Below are 15152 nucleotides of genomic sequence, written 5' to 3'. Positions count from 1 at the left end.
TACACACATGTCCACCCAGAAAAGTCCACCCATCAGTAAAATTTGAAGAGAAAATACAAGCAAGGGAACCAGCTATTAATTAATGAAGGTGCTAGAGTGTCTGCAACTGTTGCTGCTGCTGCAATGTCACAACTGCCTAGATGTACAACCCAGAGCTATATGAGCCACTTTATGCAAAAAGCTATAAAACCAGCAAAACAGAACACAATTGACAAGGAACTGGGTAAAATGATTGCAAGTGATTTTCAGCCATTTTGTGTTGGCTGTGTGTTGTCGCATCATCTGTCCCCTCAGAGAGAATCTTCTCCAAAACAGGGCAAATATTAACAGAGAGGAGAAACAGGATCAACCCCTCAAAGCTGAGGCACTTGGTTTTTCTTCATGCCAATCTTCGCTAAAGACAAGCCAAAACCTTTACCTGGATGCTGCTTTTTTTCTTTTTGTTTTACAAATTTTAATTTATAATTTGTTGTGTGGTATTCAATGCTTACTTATGTTGTTTTACTGTAAATACTTAAAAGCTTATAAATATACACATTCAGAGATTGGAACTTTTTGACGACATTGCTTTGAGATGGGTCTTTGTACTTAGTTGGTTTTTCTTAATACTTGGTTTTTCTTAATGCCAATCTTCGTGAAAGACAAGTTAAAACTTTTACCTGGATGCTGCTTTTTTCTTTTTGTTTTACAAATTTTAATTTCTAAGTTGTTTTGTGGTATTCAAAGTTTACTTATGTTGTTTTACTGTAAATTGTTAAAGCTTATAAATATACCCATTCAGAGATTGGAACTTTTTGTTGACCTTGTTTTGAGATGAGTCTTTATACTTTGTTTTTATTTTTGTACCACTCCATGTTGTACTCCATGTTGAGTATGTTCAGAAGAATATAAATAAAGCCATATAAATAATAAATATTTGATATACTGTCTATTTTTTGCATTAGCAATTCATTTTACACATAATATTACGTTATTTTTGTTAGTAAATTCATTTAAGCAACAACAACAACAAAAAACTGAGGAGCCATTTGGGTGCCGAAATAGCCGGCTTTTTTTAGGGAGCGGAGCCAAAAGGGACGGCTCTCTAAAAGGAGCCGGAATTCCCATCACCATCTCCTTTCTCGGTCTCCGTGCCTTCTGCTCGAGAGTGACCGCCCCCGAAAATGTAAATCAACGATGACTTCAATGACACTCAGAAAAGCAAACACGTAATGCGCCAAACAGAAAATCAAGAGGGGAAATCACTAAATAAATTATATGGGGGCGGGGGGTTGTGAACACACAACAAAGGAATGAACTACACAAACAACTCCGAGACAGTCCAGTCTCCTACAAAAGGAAAGATGTTATCCGCCAAGTCTTGTGTCGTTATTAAACAAACACATTACGGAAGTCCAACAGAGCACGCAATCAGAGGTCAATCAGAACAAATTAACTCCAACATTCAGAGTAACATTGAAAACGTTCACATTTAACCGGAACACATCACGAGGGGAATTATACCACCCCCTTTAGGTGAAAAGGAAGAGGCACTCATATTTTTTTCATTTTTCAAAATCATTATTTATTCTAAAAAGGTATAATATAATAATACATAATTATCGTCATATCGTTTACAAAATAATTAACCACGTCGACCAATTACCGTAAAACCAAAACAATAAAAATCAGGCAGTGAACATCCACCTTCACGTACATCGACTGGGACAACACTTGTTTAAGGTCCCCGACGTTGACGTAGAATTCAGTGACTAGTGTATTCAGGTCAGGTCGGAGGGGTTCTGGAGGACAGTTGATCATGGCCTTAAGGGCGATCCGGTTGGTCTTTCCTTCGGTGGCAACTGCTGTCAAAACCACGAATGTCGTTTGGAAGGTACGGACACAAAATGCATGGACGCTGATCTCTTTGGCGGTCTGCTTCGACAAGGACATGTGAAGCTAGGCTAGCTTCCCGTCCATCCACTGTCACTACAGGCTGTCGCTAAAGCCACAAGTTTAGGGAGATTTTAGGGCAGAATCGCTTCATGACATATTATAATGCTACTTGTCGCCTTTGACAACTTTTAGACACCAAGATAAAAGTGACAATAAAGGGAGCTCTGTCGTTTAGTGTGGTAAACCTGTCGTTTTAATGAAAACCTGTCAAAGTAAATGTTAACTACTTTGTTGACAATGTTTTTGTGCCTCCAACATGTGCTTTTGAATTTATACAATGGTAGCTTTATTTGAAATATTATTTCAAAATGGTGACAAGGAACAAAATTAACCATCTAACATTGAATTAATGTAATAACCTGTGTTTGTTTACATTTCCCCGTCAAATTTCGGAAACGGGATTAAAAGGGAAATATCACCAAATTAATAAAAGTGGGGAAGTATTTCTTATGCTGCTCTAATAATTTAAAATATATTCATATATTTTGGGGACAATGGCACTCAGAACAGGGGTCCCCAACCATTTTGAAAACTAGAAGTACTTCTTGGTTACTTATACACATTTAAGAATTACACATTTTCTCTAATTCAATTCAAAATGTTATTATGAATTATTATTAATAATTATATTCATTTCTGTGAAAATATTGATCATGTTAGTGTTTCTTTGTCGTACGTCTGCTCAACCTATGCACCACTTGAAAAATATAATCTTTGGCTCTATTACTTAAGTGCATATGTTAAAAATACCATTTTCAAAAATGGTCAAAACATTTCTCCTCTTCTTGAAGCCACTATCTCAAATACTTGTATTGTCATCAAAGGCATCCATACACATGACTGCAGCGAGGAAGCTGGAGTACGGCTGGTGGGCGTATGCACTGGGCGAAAGGACCACACCGCGCTTGAAACAGTACAGCAAGATTATTTCGGTGGATGGAAACCTTGCGTCAGGCAAAGGAGCACTGGCACAAAAGCTGGCTGACAGGCTCGGTGAGTCCTCACTGTTCACATAGTTACAGTTCTGCAAAAAATCTAATACTGTATTTAATTTCGTCCTGATACAATTGTGTGAAATTGGGGCCAATAATCCATATCAGTTGAAACCAAAAATGTGTGTGTGTGTGTGTGAAATATATATAATCTTCCTAGTTTTAAAATAATCTTTAGGTACAGGTATACAGTGTTACTTCTACTTACGAACGTCTCTTCTTATGAAATTTTCAAGTTACGAAATGCCTCAACAGGAATATTGCCTCTAGTTTCAACATACGAAAGGTAAAAATACTGTATGGGCTGCTACTCGCAGCTCTGAGTTTCCTGAACACAACATACTCAGAGCTGCTCTGCCATTGGTTATTACTGAGCATCCTATTGGCTAAGGGGGACCTCTACCGTATGTGTGTAGATAGATAAATAGATAGATGTGTGTCTATGCAGTGTCTAAGCATCTCTAGCTGGTCCAGAATGCTGCTGCTCGCATCTTGACTGTTACTTGTAAGAGGGAGCACACTCCTTCTCTGGCATCACTTCACTGGCTCCCTATACATTTTGGAGTCATTTTCAAGATCCTATTATTTGTCTTCAAATCTTGAAATGACCTCGCACCACCTTACCTCTCTGAGCTCATCCGCCCCTACACACCGCCTCAGGTCTGCGGACCAGATGTTATTAGAAGTACCAAGAACTAAACGGAGGCTCAGGGGGGGATCAAGCCTTTTCCGTTGCTGGCCCCTCTCTTTGGAATAACGTCCCACTGAACATTCGGCAAGCCCCCTCGCTGCCCACCTTTAAAACCCGCCTCGAAACTCACTCGTCATCTTTGGCATTTGACTCGGCATGACTCAGATTTGATCTTAGTTTTACTGTTTGGTGCCTTCTACCATCTTTGTTCCTGATTTATTGCTTTATTGTTGTATATATGTTAGTTGCTCCATGTCCAACACTTGGTATGCAGTGATGGCTGTTTGAATTTTTTTTTTATAAAAACAGTTGAGTTGCGTTGAGTCTTTGTCATTCGCCCCTTGGGCCATGAAGTAGTCCGATAGTTTTACGTAAATATGAATCACCCAGAAAAAGTGTTCACCAGTCCGGCGATCGCTCCCTATGCTGATGGTTGCCTTGGACATTTTTGAAGGATTGTCAAAGACCAAAGCAAACACCGTTGGATCAGTTTTTCCAAAAACGCCAGGCAAAAACCTCCTCTGAGAGAGAACTTCGACTAAAGAGGGCAAAAAAAAAATTATGAGGACACAGTTAAAAGTAAAATGACCATCATTTTTATTATTTACACTCTTCTTTGTTTTTTACATTATGCACAACTTTCATTTATTGTGTAATGAACCAATTGTAAAAATGTAATTGTTACATATTTTGGTGCATTTTTATGCTTTAGAAAACATATATGTCTGAATTTTTGGAGGGTGGGGTTGGTGGCTTGGAACGGATTAAAGCATAGGTGTTAAACTCAGGTCCTGGAGGGCCGCTGTCCTGCACGTTTTCCAAGTCTCCCTGTTGCAACACACCTGATTCAAATGATCAGATCATCAGCAAGCTCTGCAGAAGCCTGACATTGAACCTGTTCATTTGAATCAGGTGTGTTGCAACAGGGAGACTTGGAAAACATGCAGGACCTCCAGGACCTGAGTTTGACACCTATGTATTGCTATAGAATTCTCTGAAGAAAATGAATGAATGGTTAAAGTTTCATTTAATTTGGGCCTTTATAGACATTTTAGTGTGTATTCAGCGCCCCCAAATGTCTGTGCGCAAGGGTCTCGTGCGGAGGGCTTTTTGAAGTGCACACTAATCACATTACCGCAAAAATGCGAACGGATAGAAGGAGGCTAGACTTGGTCTGGGTGTCGGAGTAAACAGTTTAGTGTTTTAGAATATCAAAAGACAGTTTGGGAACTGGTTATAAGTGAACAGGTGAACATTTGTCATCTGCGAAGTCTGCGACCTGCTTGTTCGACTCTCTGGGGTTCAAAGCTTGACAAAAGTTAATTGAATCTCTGAGAAGGGGGCCTTGGAATGCAAATATCGGGGGCAGTGTTTTTCTTGTATTTTGCATATTCATTCATTCATTCATTCATTCATCATCCGAACCGCTTAATCCTCACTAGGGTCAGAGGAAGTGCTGGAGCTATCCCAATCGCAGGGCACACAGACACGAACAACCATCCACGCCCACACTCACACCTAGGGACAATTTAGAGTGTCCAATGTTTTTGGAATGTGGGAGGAAAACGGAGTACCCAGAGAAAACCCACGCAAGCCCGCGGAGAACATGCAAACTCCACACTGGGAGCTGGAATTGAACCCGGTACCTCTGCACTGTGAAGTCGACTTGCTATCCACTGGACGACCGGGCCGCCCGTATTTTGCATATGTAAACAAAAGTTTTTTGAGTGTGATTTGTGGAGCAACTGCCGTCCCTTGCTCTGGAAAATCATGCTTCCATCAACTACAAAGACAATCTTCCCTGAGACGAGTTCTTTGTTTAACTTTTTTTTAAACTTGTCTGGATAAAAACTCTGACAGGCATTTACTTTTAAAATACATCTCTAAGAAATATTCTCGTTAAGAAATTTCTTCCAGAAGCAATTAATTTCCTAAGTAGAGGTACCACTTTGTCAATTGGAATAGTGACCGCTTAGTTTTTTTGTTGTATAAAGTAAGGTTTTGGGTTTGTGTGGTGGCATAAAAAAATGATTTGTTTACTTGTTTGAACCAATTCTGGACTTAAGGCCCTATAAAAAGGTATCACATTGGGATACCTCTATCCAAATAAAGAAAGTAAGAAAATGGATGAAATTTAGATAAACACTCTTTTTCTTCTAAATGCATAGCTGAGGTATATGATGTGGGTGGGACTGGAAGCTGAAGCTCAGTTCAAACTTCAAGCCATCGGTTATGCTTTTGGCATGCGTGCCCATCTCACAGCAGCGGTGAAAAACTAAGTCAAGCAAATGAACTCTGAGCTTGCCATTTTTCCCGGAGGCTTGACTAAAGAACTCCAACCGCTGGACATCGGCATCAACCGGGCATGGGAACAATGGATGATCGATGGCAAACACAACTTTACAAAGAGTGAGAGACAGCGCTGGGCGAGTTACGCCACAATTTGCGAATGGATTGTGGCTGCTTGGGCGAACGCGTTTGCTTGCACTGTTGTTCGAGTTTTTGGCAAAGCCGGCATCATTTCTGTGGAGCCACATGGCAATGAGAGTGACTCTGACAACGAGAGGGAACACAGCGTTTTTGATGAATTACCAGTACTTGCACAATTGTTCAATTCTGATACAGAGGATGAGGACTTTGATGGATTTCTGGGTGATGATTGATCGAAAAACGTGAGTACATTGTAAGATGGCTAAATAAAATACAACACAACTCAGTTTTGCTTCCGTTGCCTTTTTAAAAATGTGTTTTTAGCTTGTATCTTTATATCTTGGCATGCTACCGTATGCTTCAAGCTAACGTGTTTTTAGTGTGCGCGCATGCATGCCGTATGTTTACGCTGGCGTATGATTTACCACTTTAAAACTGCGGCCAATAATACAGTGCGTTTTGTCTATGTGTAAAATACAGAAATAGCACCCATTAATGAGAATGCGCCCAACCATACGGTGCAGCGAATGGTCGTGAAAATACGGTAATTGGTTTTATTAGCTCTCACAAGCAAAATGTGCAAAAAATGCAACTAATGTGGTTCTGAAAGAAACAATGTTTAACAGCCTCTGGATATTGTAAACTCTTTTTTTTTTTACTGTATTTGAGACTTTAGCATGTGGGAACAAATTTGATTTTGTTTTTATAAATTTGACCAATTTTAACATTGCCTGAGTCACAGCATTGATGAAATTGTAATTTACCATCTTCATCACTAGGTGGTGCCACAACTGTTACATGTTGTGTTTTGATCTTAAACAGAACATACACAAAAATACTCTCTGGGATGCTTTGCTGCTGTGGTGCATTTCTTCTGTTTGGCCTCACAGCGCACGGAGGTTCATTCCCCCTGAGTAAACATTGCCGCGTTTCCTCAGGCATGCTCTACATGGCTGAACCCGACACTTTCTACTTGGACAAGATGTCAGGAGAGAAGGAGCCCCTCCCTGTCGACTACAATGGAATGTGCAGCCTGGAGAAGTTCTACGTGGACCCAAAAGCAGCCGATGGGAACAGTTACAGGCTGCAGCTGTGGATGTACATCATGCGCCTGCTGCAGTATTCGGACGCCCTTGAACATCTGTTAACCACAGGTACCGTAACGGCCCATCACAACCACCGTTTTCTACCTTCCCTCTCATTGAGATTATGTTGCTTTGCGTCAAAGGCCAAGGTGTCATCCTAGAGCGTTCGCCCTTCAGCGATATGGTGTTCCTGGATGCCATGTTTGAACAGGGTTATATCAGGAAAGAGTGTAAGTGCCAATTTGTCATAGACATCACATTTTCAAAGGTACACAGGTGTGTGGTCAACACTGCTTTCCACTCGCAGGTGTGCGGCACTACAATGAGATCAAAAACATTAGCATTTGTGAGTTCCTGCCTCCGCACCTTGTTGTCTATGTGGACGTATCCGCCGAGGAGGTGCATAAGAAAGTGAAACAAAGCGGCAAGGTAAGACTCACGAACTTCATTGGTCAATAACTGCTAAATCATCATTTATGATGGTACAAAATACTTCATTTAGTTTTTTTGAAGCCATTTAAAAGTTGACACGCTGATGTCTTTTTTATCATTGGAGTGATGCAGAACCCAAATCCTATTCATCTTGGAGCCAAAAATTCTCCCTCACAATTTTCTGGTAACACATTCCATCATTCATAGCAAGTCATACAGGTCCTGAATAAGTAAAGCCGGCCGAGACAATAATCACCATGACTATTGGTTTTCCCCGCTTCTATATTTAATATCATCAAACAAAGATAAATCAAGAAAACATAGGATGCAGGTTTTAAATGGTGATTTCAGTCAAGGAGAAAATATATTCAACGCTACCTGACTGTATGAAAAAGCAAAAATTTCAGATCATTCTCATTGACCAGAGCGAAGTCTGATTACCTCCAAACCTGTTCAGTCAATAAATCACCTAAATAGAACCTGTCTGACAAAATGAAGTCGGCCGAACGATCTCAAAAAGCTCCAACAAAGTGCCATAATCCAAAGAAATTAAAGAACGGCTGAGAAATAGAGTAATTGACATCTATCACTCTGGAAAGGGTTAAAAGGTCATTCCTTAAGCTTTAGTACTCCAGCATATTCACAGTGGACCTTTTCAGGAGTAGCCAGCCAGAATTCACCCCAAGTGATGACTCATCCAGGAGGTCACAAACTGTCTAAACTGCTGGCCTCCCTCACCTCAGGAAAGTTCAGTGATCATGACTCAACAATGAGGAAGAGGAAGGACTGGGCAAAAATGAGTTCCTTGGTAGAGTTCCTAGGTAAAAACCACTGCTGACCAAAAAGAACATCAAGGCTGATCTTAGTATTTTTGCAAAATACATCAGAATGATTCCCAAGACTTTGAGGCGAATATTCTATGGACCGACGAGCGGAAAGTCGAACTTTTTGGAAGGCGTCTGTCTTGTTAGATTTGTATCAATATAACACAACATTTCAGAAAAAAAGTGACCAGAAAATTCTATGGGAGAATTTTGGGCCACGAGTTTGACACAGGGGTGCCCAAACGTTTTTGACCGAAGACCTACTTTTCAAGCCAACCAACCTTATGCGATCGAAAGTTACCGCGCGTGCACACATACACGTAGGTTAAAGGTAGCCTTCTTTTTAAAGTCATTTTATTTTTTAAAATACTTTTTTGTGAAAGTGAAACTGTTAGGATGCTTAAGGTGAAGTGAACGTTAACACAAAAAAAATATCATACACACAGAGACGCACAGATATTTTAAATTTTTTTAATAATTTTATTTTATTTTTTTCCCCACGACACTCCCCGTGGTCGACTTGGGACCGGTCTGTGGTCTTCCGATCAATCGCGATGTTGCTGAAATAAAGTAATTCTGCCCAAAAGAAATGGGCCAACATATCTACACAGCAATGCCAAAGAGTCATTGGCAGTTGTAGACAACGCTTGATTTCGTTTGTTCTTGCTGAGAGTGGCCCAACCTGTGATCAGCTCTAGCGGGCAATCACCTTTTCACTAATTCCCTGTTTTCCCTCAAGTAACAGAATTTGTGAACACTCTGGTTTTGGTTTTGCAGATACAACTTTTTGCACAGCATTTCGCACACATATACCGTATTTTCTGCACTAAATGGTGCACCTAAAGCCTTCCATTTTCTTAAAGGCTCACTGCGCCCCTTAAAATCTGATGTGCCTTGTGTATGGTTATTACAGTAATATGTCAACCCCAAAATAGATGTAGTGACATGCTTACAACGCAGAGTTCCCACTTAAGGCGATCGGATTATGCAGGTTGAACACGGAAATAGAGCTGCAGCAAGAGAGTTCAACGTTAACGAGTCAATGTTATAACTTGCTGTTGGTAAAGTGAACTGTGTCGCTGCTTTATTGAATAAGTGTTACTGACATTTGACCGTTCTGTAGAAACGCCACTGAACAGCTAAGCTATCTTAGCTGTTGTCGTTTGTTCAAAGCTTCTTTGATCTGTTACGTGGGTTGCGTCGGTGCTGATTGGTTGAAGCTCACACTCATTCGCGCACGTTACCTTGAGCATAGCTTCATCTAGTGGATGCATTGTAGATTGTGTCTTATAGTGCGGTGCATCCAATATGAAAAAAAAAATTACAAAATAGGCCATTCTTTTAAGGTGGGCCTCATAATCCAGTGCGCCTTTTAGTGTGGAAAATACGGTAGTTCGCCTAGCACGCAGTCAATTAATGTCACCAAAAAAATATCACCAATGATGATATTTTCCTGTCTGAACGGAATTTAATCTGATGTTTTGAATGTATTGATGTGAAATGGAAACTCTGTATTTGTATCCCCGAAGCAGCATCTTCAGAATGTGCCGTTGGCATATCTGAAGAGCATTGAAGACAGCTACAAGAAGACCTTCTTGCCACAAATCAGGTGGGTAATGCTTACTGTTGTTGATTTTAGCTTTTTTGCTGAGGTCGAAAAAAAATAAAAATTAACCCATTGGTCATTGTTTGTCTCTATGGCAATGATTCCCAACGTTTATTGAGCCAAAGCACAAATTCTAAGTTCGAAAAATCGCACGAACAAAACTGGCACAAAAAGAGGGTTACGCGTCAATGTCATCCTTTTGCCATCGAATAGAAGATCATGTTCTTTCTGTCACTATAGGTTGCTGGCCAAGATAGAGGGACGAAGATCCAATATTTGTTATTAATAAATACTTTTCTCACCAATTAGGTGAAATTTGATAATTTCCCGCAGTACACCATGAGGGCTGTGATGGCACACTAATGTACCCTCGCACACTGGCTGGGAATCACTGGTCTATGCAAACTAAATTAGTATTTAAAAAAAAAGATGTACCGTATTTTCACGACTATTCGACGCATCGTACTAATGGCCGCAGTCTCATTAATGCGTGACATTTCTGTATTTTACACATACACAGGACGCATCGTACGAATAGCCGCAGTTTTACAGTGGTAAAACATACGCCAGCTTAAACATACGGCATGCATGCGCGCACTCTAACACGTTAGCTTGAAGCATACGGTAGCATGCCAAGACATACAGATAAGATTAAAACACGTTTTTAAAAGGCAACGAAAGCAGAACTGAGTTCGGGTGTATTTTATTTAGCCATCGTACAATGTTCTCACGTTTTTCGATCAATCATCACCCAGAAATCCATCAAAGTCCTCATCCTCTGTATCAGAAGCAGAGAACTGCACATCTCAGTTGTCATTGAATGCATCACATGCTAGTGTGAGTTGCTACGCATTGCCGAGCGGAAAGAAGGAGTAGCAACAGCAAAGTCAACATTTCTCTCGTGTGAAGCTTTCCCACATTTGAAAGTAAAGAACAGAGCGAAACATGGTGGCAGCGCGTGTGTGTGTAGAAAGAATTGAACAATTGTGCAAGTACCGTAATCCATCAAAAACGCCGCGTTCCCTCTCGTTGTTGCGTATTGTGGCGTAACTCGCCAAGCGCTGCCTCTCACTCTTTGTAAAGTTGTGTTTGCCACCGATCATCCATTGTTCCCATGCCGTTTGCAACTTTACTTTGAACGCCCGGTTGATGCCAATGTCCAGCGGTTGGAGTTCTTTAGTCAACCCTCCGGGAATAACGGCAAGCTCAGAGTTAATTTGCTTGACTTGTTTTTTCACCGCTGCTGTGAGATGGGCACGCATGCCAAAAGCATAACCGGTGGCTTTAAGTTTGAACTGAGCTTCGTAGGCGTGTCTTTTTGTCGAATTTATTTTCAGGGGTTCTTAGAAACCAAAACCGGAGTTGTTTTGCAACAATGCACATTGCCACACGCTATACAAGTGTTGGTACTGGCTTGAGGCGTCCACTTACACGCCCACCCTTCACCATTGGCGGACTAGCTTGTCTGTCCTCCCTCTCCCTCTCTCTCTCTCTCTCTCTCCCTCTCCATATATGTATATATACACGCCCACCCTTCCCTGATTGGCCGACTTCTTTCACAGTCACTTCCGCCTTTTCTCTATATAAACAGCGTGTCGGCTGTCAGTCAGATTTTGGAACTCAGCGCATATAAAGGACGCTCCGCACCATAAGGCGTCCTGTCCATTTTGGAGAAAATTTAAGACTTTTAATGGCGCCTTATAGTCGTGAAAATACGGTACATGCATTTGTTGACCTTGAACATGATTTTGCCGTGTTGTGCATCAGCAGTTTACTGCAAGTATTGGCTTTTTGTCTTTCAGTGAAAAGTCTGAGCTGCTGGTTTACGACGCGACCCAAGCCCAAGACTTCGAGAGGGTAAGAGTCACTCACGAAGAGGCATCTGGCAACTGTCTGTGGTACAATTAATTGACATTTTTTCACACCATCAGGTGGCTGAGGACATTGAATATTTGAAGTTTGACAAAGGCCCGTGGCTGGAACAGGATGACGTCACTTACCATCACATGAGAATGCTGTGAGATGTCTATCTTTGAAATGCAACTACAGTGAAACCTTCAAATTCGTGGTGCTTGGGGCCAATGCAAAATGGCAAAGATTCAGAAGTAGTTGTAATCTTTTTTTCGCAAATACAAGCTACTCCACCCCATTGGCACCTTGGAAGGAACAGGGCATGTGGGCAGGCTATTATGATGTAGCGGGAAAAGGAAAGAGGTGAATTTTTCAATGAATAGTTTGTATTTAGGTCACCGGTCACCAATCCCTTTGAAAGTGAGAGCTACTTCTTGGGGAGTGATTGATTCGAAGGGCTCCCAGTTTCATGCACCCTTCTGAAGTTTGTTAAACAATCTTGAATTATCTGTTAGTAATTAATTACTTATCTTGATGATTGTGAAGGTCCTGACCATGAAATTTTTAGGAAGTCATTTAACATGGTAGGAATTGGATAAATAGCAATATGCAAGACTTTTTCGATAATTTCTGCAAATATTCATTTTCAAATCATAACGTCACCAGTGAGCTATTTTTAGAACAAATTTTGGTTTTACAGAAACATTTGTGGGGGAGAAAGTTGTATCGCATCGACAGGGTTTCATTGTATACAAGAAAACTAAGAGGCTTTGTGGCTTTAAGCACATTTGCTCTTTTCAGTGTTGAAGACAAAGAGAAGGTGGCATCGTTGACCCATATACCCAATTTTCTGCCTGAGATCACCATCGGGGCGCACGATTATGATGAAAAATACTACGCCTTTAAATCGGTACAAAGACAAGATGTGCTATAGCTGCTGTTTGTCACATTACTGCCCAATTAAATTCTACTGTATCTTTCTTTTTTTTTAAGCTTCCTGGGAAGAAATATGCTCGGGGTTATAACGCAGACATCGGAGACAAATCCATTTGGCTCAAGTGAGGAAGATCGCTTTCTGCCCTCGCCATTGACCAATCGGCTCTCAGCGTGAGATATTAGCATCTTGTCTCCACTTGTACATCCTATTATGTATGTACTGAAAGAATAAATGGTCTCATACACATCGATGATGTGATGTCGGAGGGAAGTTATTAACATACATGGGCTGCTTCATTGACAATCGAATGAGACACATAATAAAAAAGTAAAAAAAATCTGCCTTGCTAAAGATAACAATGCTCATTTTCAGGCGTAATAATTTATCAAAGTTTATTATTGTGGTTGTACATCTTACTGAGCTCTATTGGATTGACTCATGTAACTAAATGAGATCAGAAAAACGATAACTGCTGCGATTGATTGTCATCTGTTATTATATGGCGAGCCGGCCCGACCTAATGTGGCACCTAAGGCGACACTTAATGTGGCAGCCGTCTACAAAAGAGAACTAATGGATTTAGATTTACTAAATAAATCTAATGGTATTGTTCCTATCATTGACTGAATGTCTCCAGTAAAATAACGCCATGCAATTTAAAAACGCGTCCATTTCCCAAAATCGCTTGGACTCAAAAGTGCCGCGGGTTTACGGGAAAATACAGTAATTTAATTCTTGTCTTGCCAAATCTCAAAATGAAAGTGGGAATATGCATATCCACCTTGTATATATGACATACATTGTATTAGTTTCTGTTATGTATCTTAAGCACAACTTTGTGGCAAAATGGAAATTTTGACTGCAAACTGCAACTGCAAAGAAGTACATTCATTCATTAATTTTCTGATCCGCTTATCCTCACAAGGGTCGTGGGGGTTGCTGGAGCCTCTCACAACTGTCTTTGGGCAGGACACCCTGAACCGGTCGCCAGCCAATCGCAGGGCACACAGAGATTAAGATTAAGATATCCTTTATTTGTCCCGCAATGGGGAAATTACAATCAGAATTCAGAAAGGAAAAACGCTGGGTAGGGAGAGGGAAAAAAACACGCTCGAACTATCCTCTTCCGAGGATAATTTAAGTCCAGGATAAAAAAAGACCCTAGCACATGAATAAGCATATGACGGTTACAACAAGTCACAAGACATAACATGTATAAGGGGGAGGATGAATAGGAACGGGGGGGGGGGGGGGGGGGGAGAACCACGACGCGGCCGAACAATGACCAGCTGCACGGTTCGCCGTTGCACTCCGCATTATCGAACCACGTCACGGGGGGGGGGAAGAATCGGAGCGATGAAGACAGTGATAACAAGGATGTGTATGCGCGTGTGCTTGTCCAGTCGTGTATGTGTATGCGTGTACAGGTCATAGCTGCTTCATCGAGGTCTGCTCATCATGAAGACAGTCCCGGCTTAAGATGAACAACGATCCGCACTCACACTTAGGGAGAATTTGGAGTGTTCAATCAGCCTGCCATGCATGTTTTTGGAATGTGGGAGGAAACTGGAGTATCCAGAGAAAACCCACGCAGGCCTGTGGAGAACATGCAAACTCCACACAGGGAGGCCAGAGCTGTGAGTTCGACGCGCTAACCACTGGACCACCGGGCCGCCCAAAGTACAGTTTATTATAGTATGTGGGATTGCTATGGAGTATCCATCCATTTTCCGATTCACTTCATCCTCACTAGGGTCGCGGGGGTTGCTGGAGCCTCTCACAGCTGTCTTTGGGCAGTAGGCAGGAAACACCCTGAACCTGTTGAAAGCCAATCGCAGAGCACACAGCGACAAACAACCATCCGCGCTCACACACACACCGAGGGACAAAAGAGTGTTCACTCAGCCTGCCATCCATGTTTTTGGAATGTGGGAGGAAACCGTAGTACCCGGAGAAAACCCATGCAGGCCCGGGGAGATCATGCAAACTCCACACGGGGAGGCCGGTGCTGGAATTAAAGCCGGTACCTCTGCACTGTGAGGTCAACATGCGAACCACTCGTCCACCAGGCCGCATAAACAAGTCACGTCAAGTCAACAGTATTTATAGAGCACTTTCAAACAGCCATCGCTGCATACAAAGTGCTGTACATGGAGCAATTTACCATGCACAATAAACAGTAAGACAAATCGGTAATAAAGGCACCAAACAGTAAAATCAAGAACAAATCTAAGTCATGCTGAGTCGAATGACAAAGAATACAAGTGAGTTTTGAGGAGGGCTTTGAAGATGGGCAGCGAGGAGGCTTGCCGAATGTTCAGTGGGAGGTCATTCCAGAGAGAGGGACCAGCAACAGGAAAGGCTCGATC

General features: G+C 41.5%; 1 protein-coding gene across 2 annotated transcripts; it reads left to right on the top strand.

Annotated features, from left to right (window-relative positions):
• The first annotated feature begins 1705 nt into the window (after positions 1-1705).
• ndufa10 (NADH:ubiquinone oxidoreductase subunit A10) lies at positions 1706-13031 on the top strand. 2 transcript variants are annotated; one of them, XM_052083068.1, is made up of 10 exons: positions 1706-1873; positions 2760-2928; positions 6987-7202; positions 7277-7363; positions 7441-7562; positions 9922-9998; positions 11798-11852; positions 11927-12012; positions 12648-12756; positions 12840-13031. In XM_052083068.1, exons 1-10 carry the CDS (start codon positions 1799-1801, stop codon positions 12906-12908), a joined length of 1065 nt encoding a protein of 354 aa, XP_051939028.1. In that variant the 5' UTR covers positions 1706-1798; the 3' UTR covers positions 12909-13031. The 2 variants fall into 2 exon arrangements, with proteins under 2 accessions (XP_051939028.1, XP_051939027.1); XM_052083067.1 differs by having other exon boundaries at positions 9919-9998.
• The last annotated feature ends 2121 nt before the right edge of the window (positions 13032-15152 follow it).

This window comes from Hippocampus zosterae, chromosome 12 (genome assembly GCF_025434085.1).
Source record: "Hippocampus zosterae strain Florida chromosome 12, ASM2543408v3, whole genome shotgun sequence".
Lineage (NCBI taxonomy): Eukaryota > Metazoa > Chordata > Actinopteri > Syngnathiformes > Syngnathidae > Hippocampus > Hippocampus zosterae.
The sequence above is the reverse complement of the archived record's forward strand: the minus strand, read 5'-3'. Positions and strand labels throughout refer to the sequence as shown.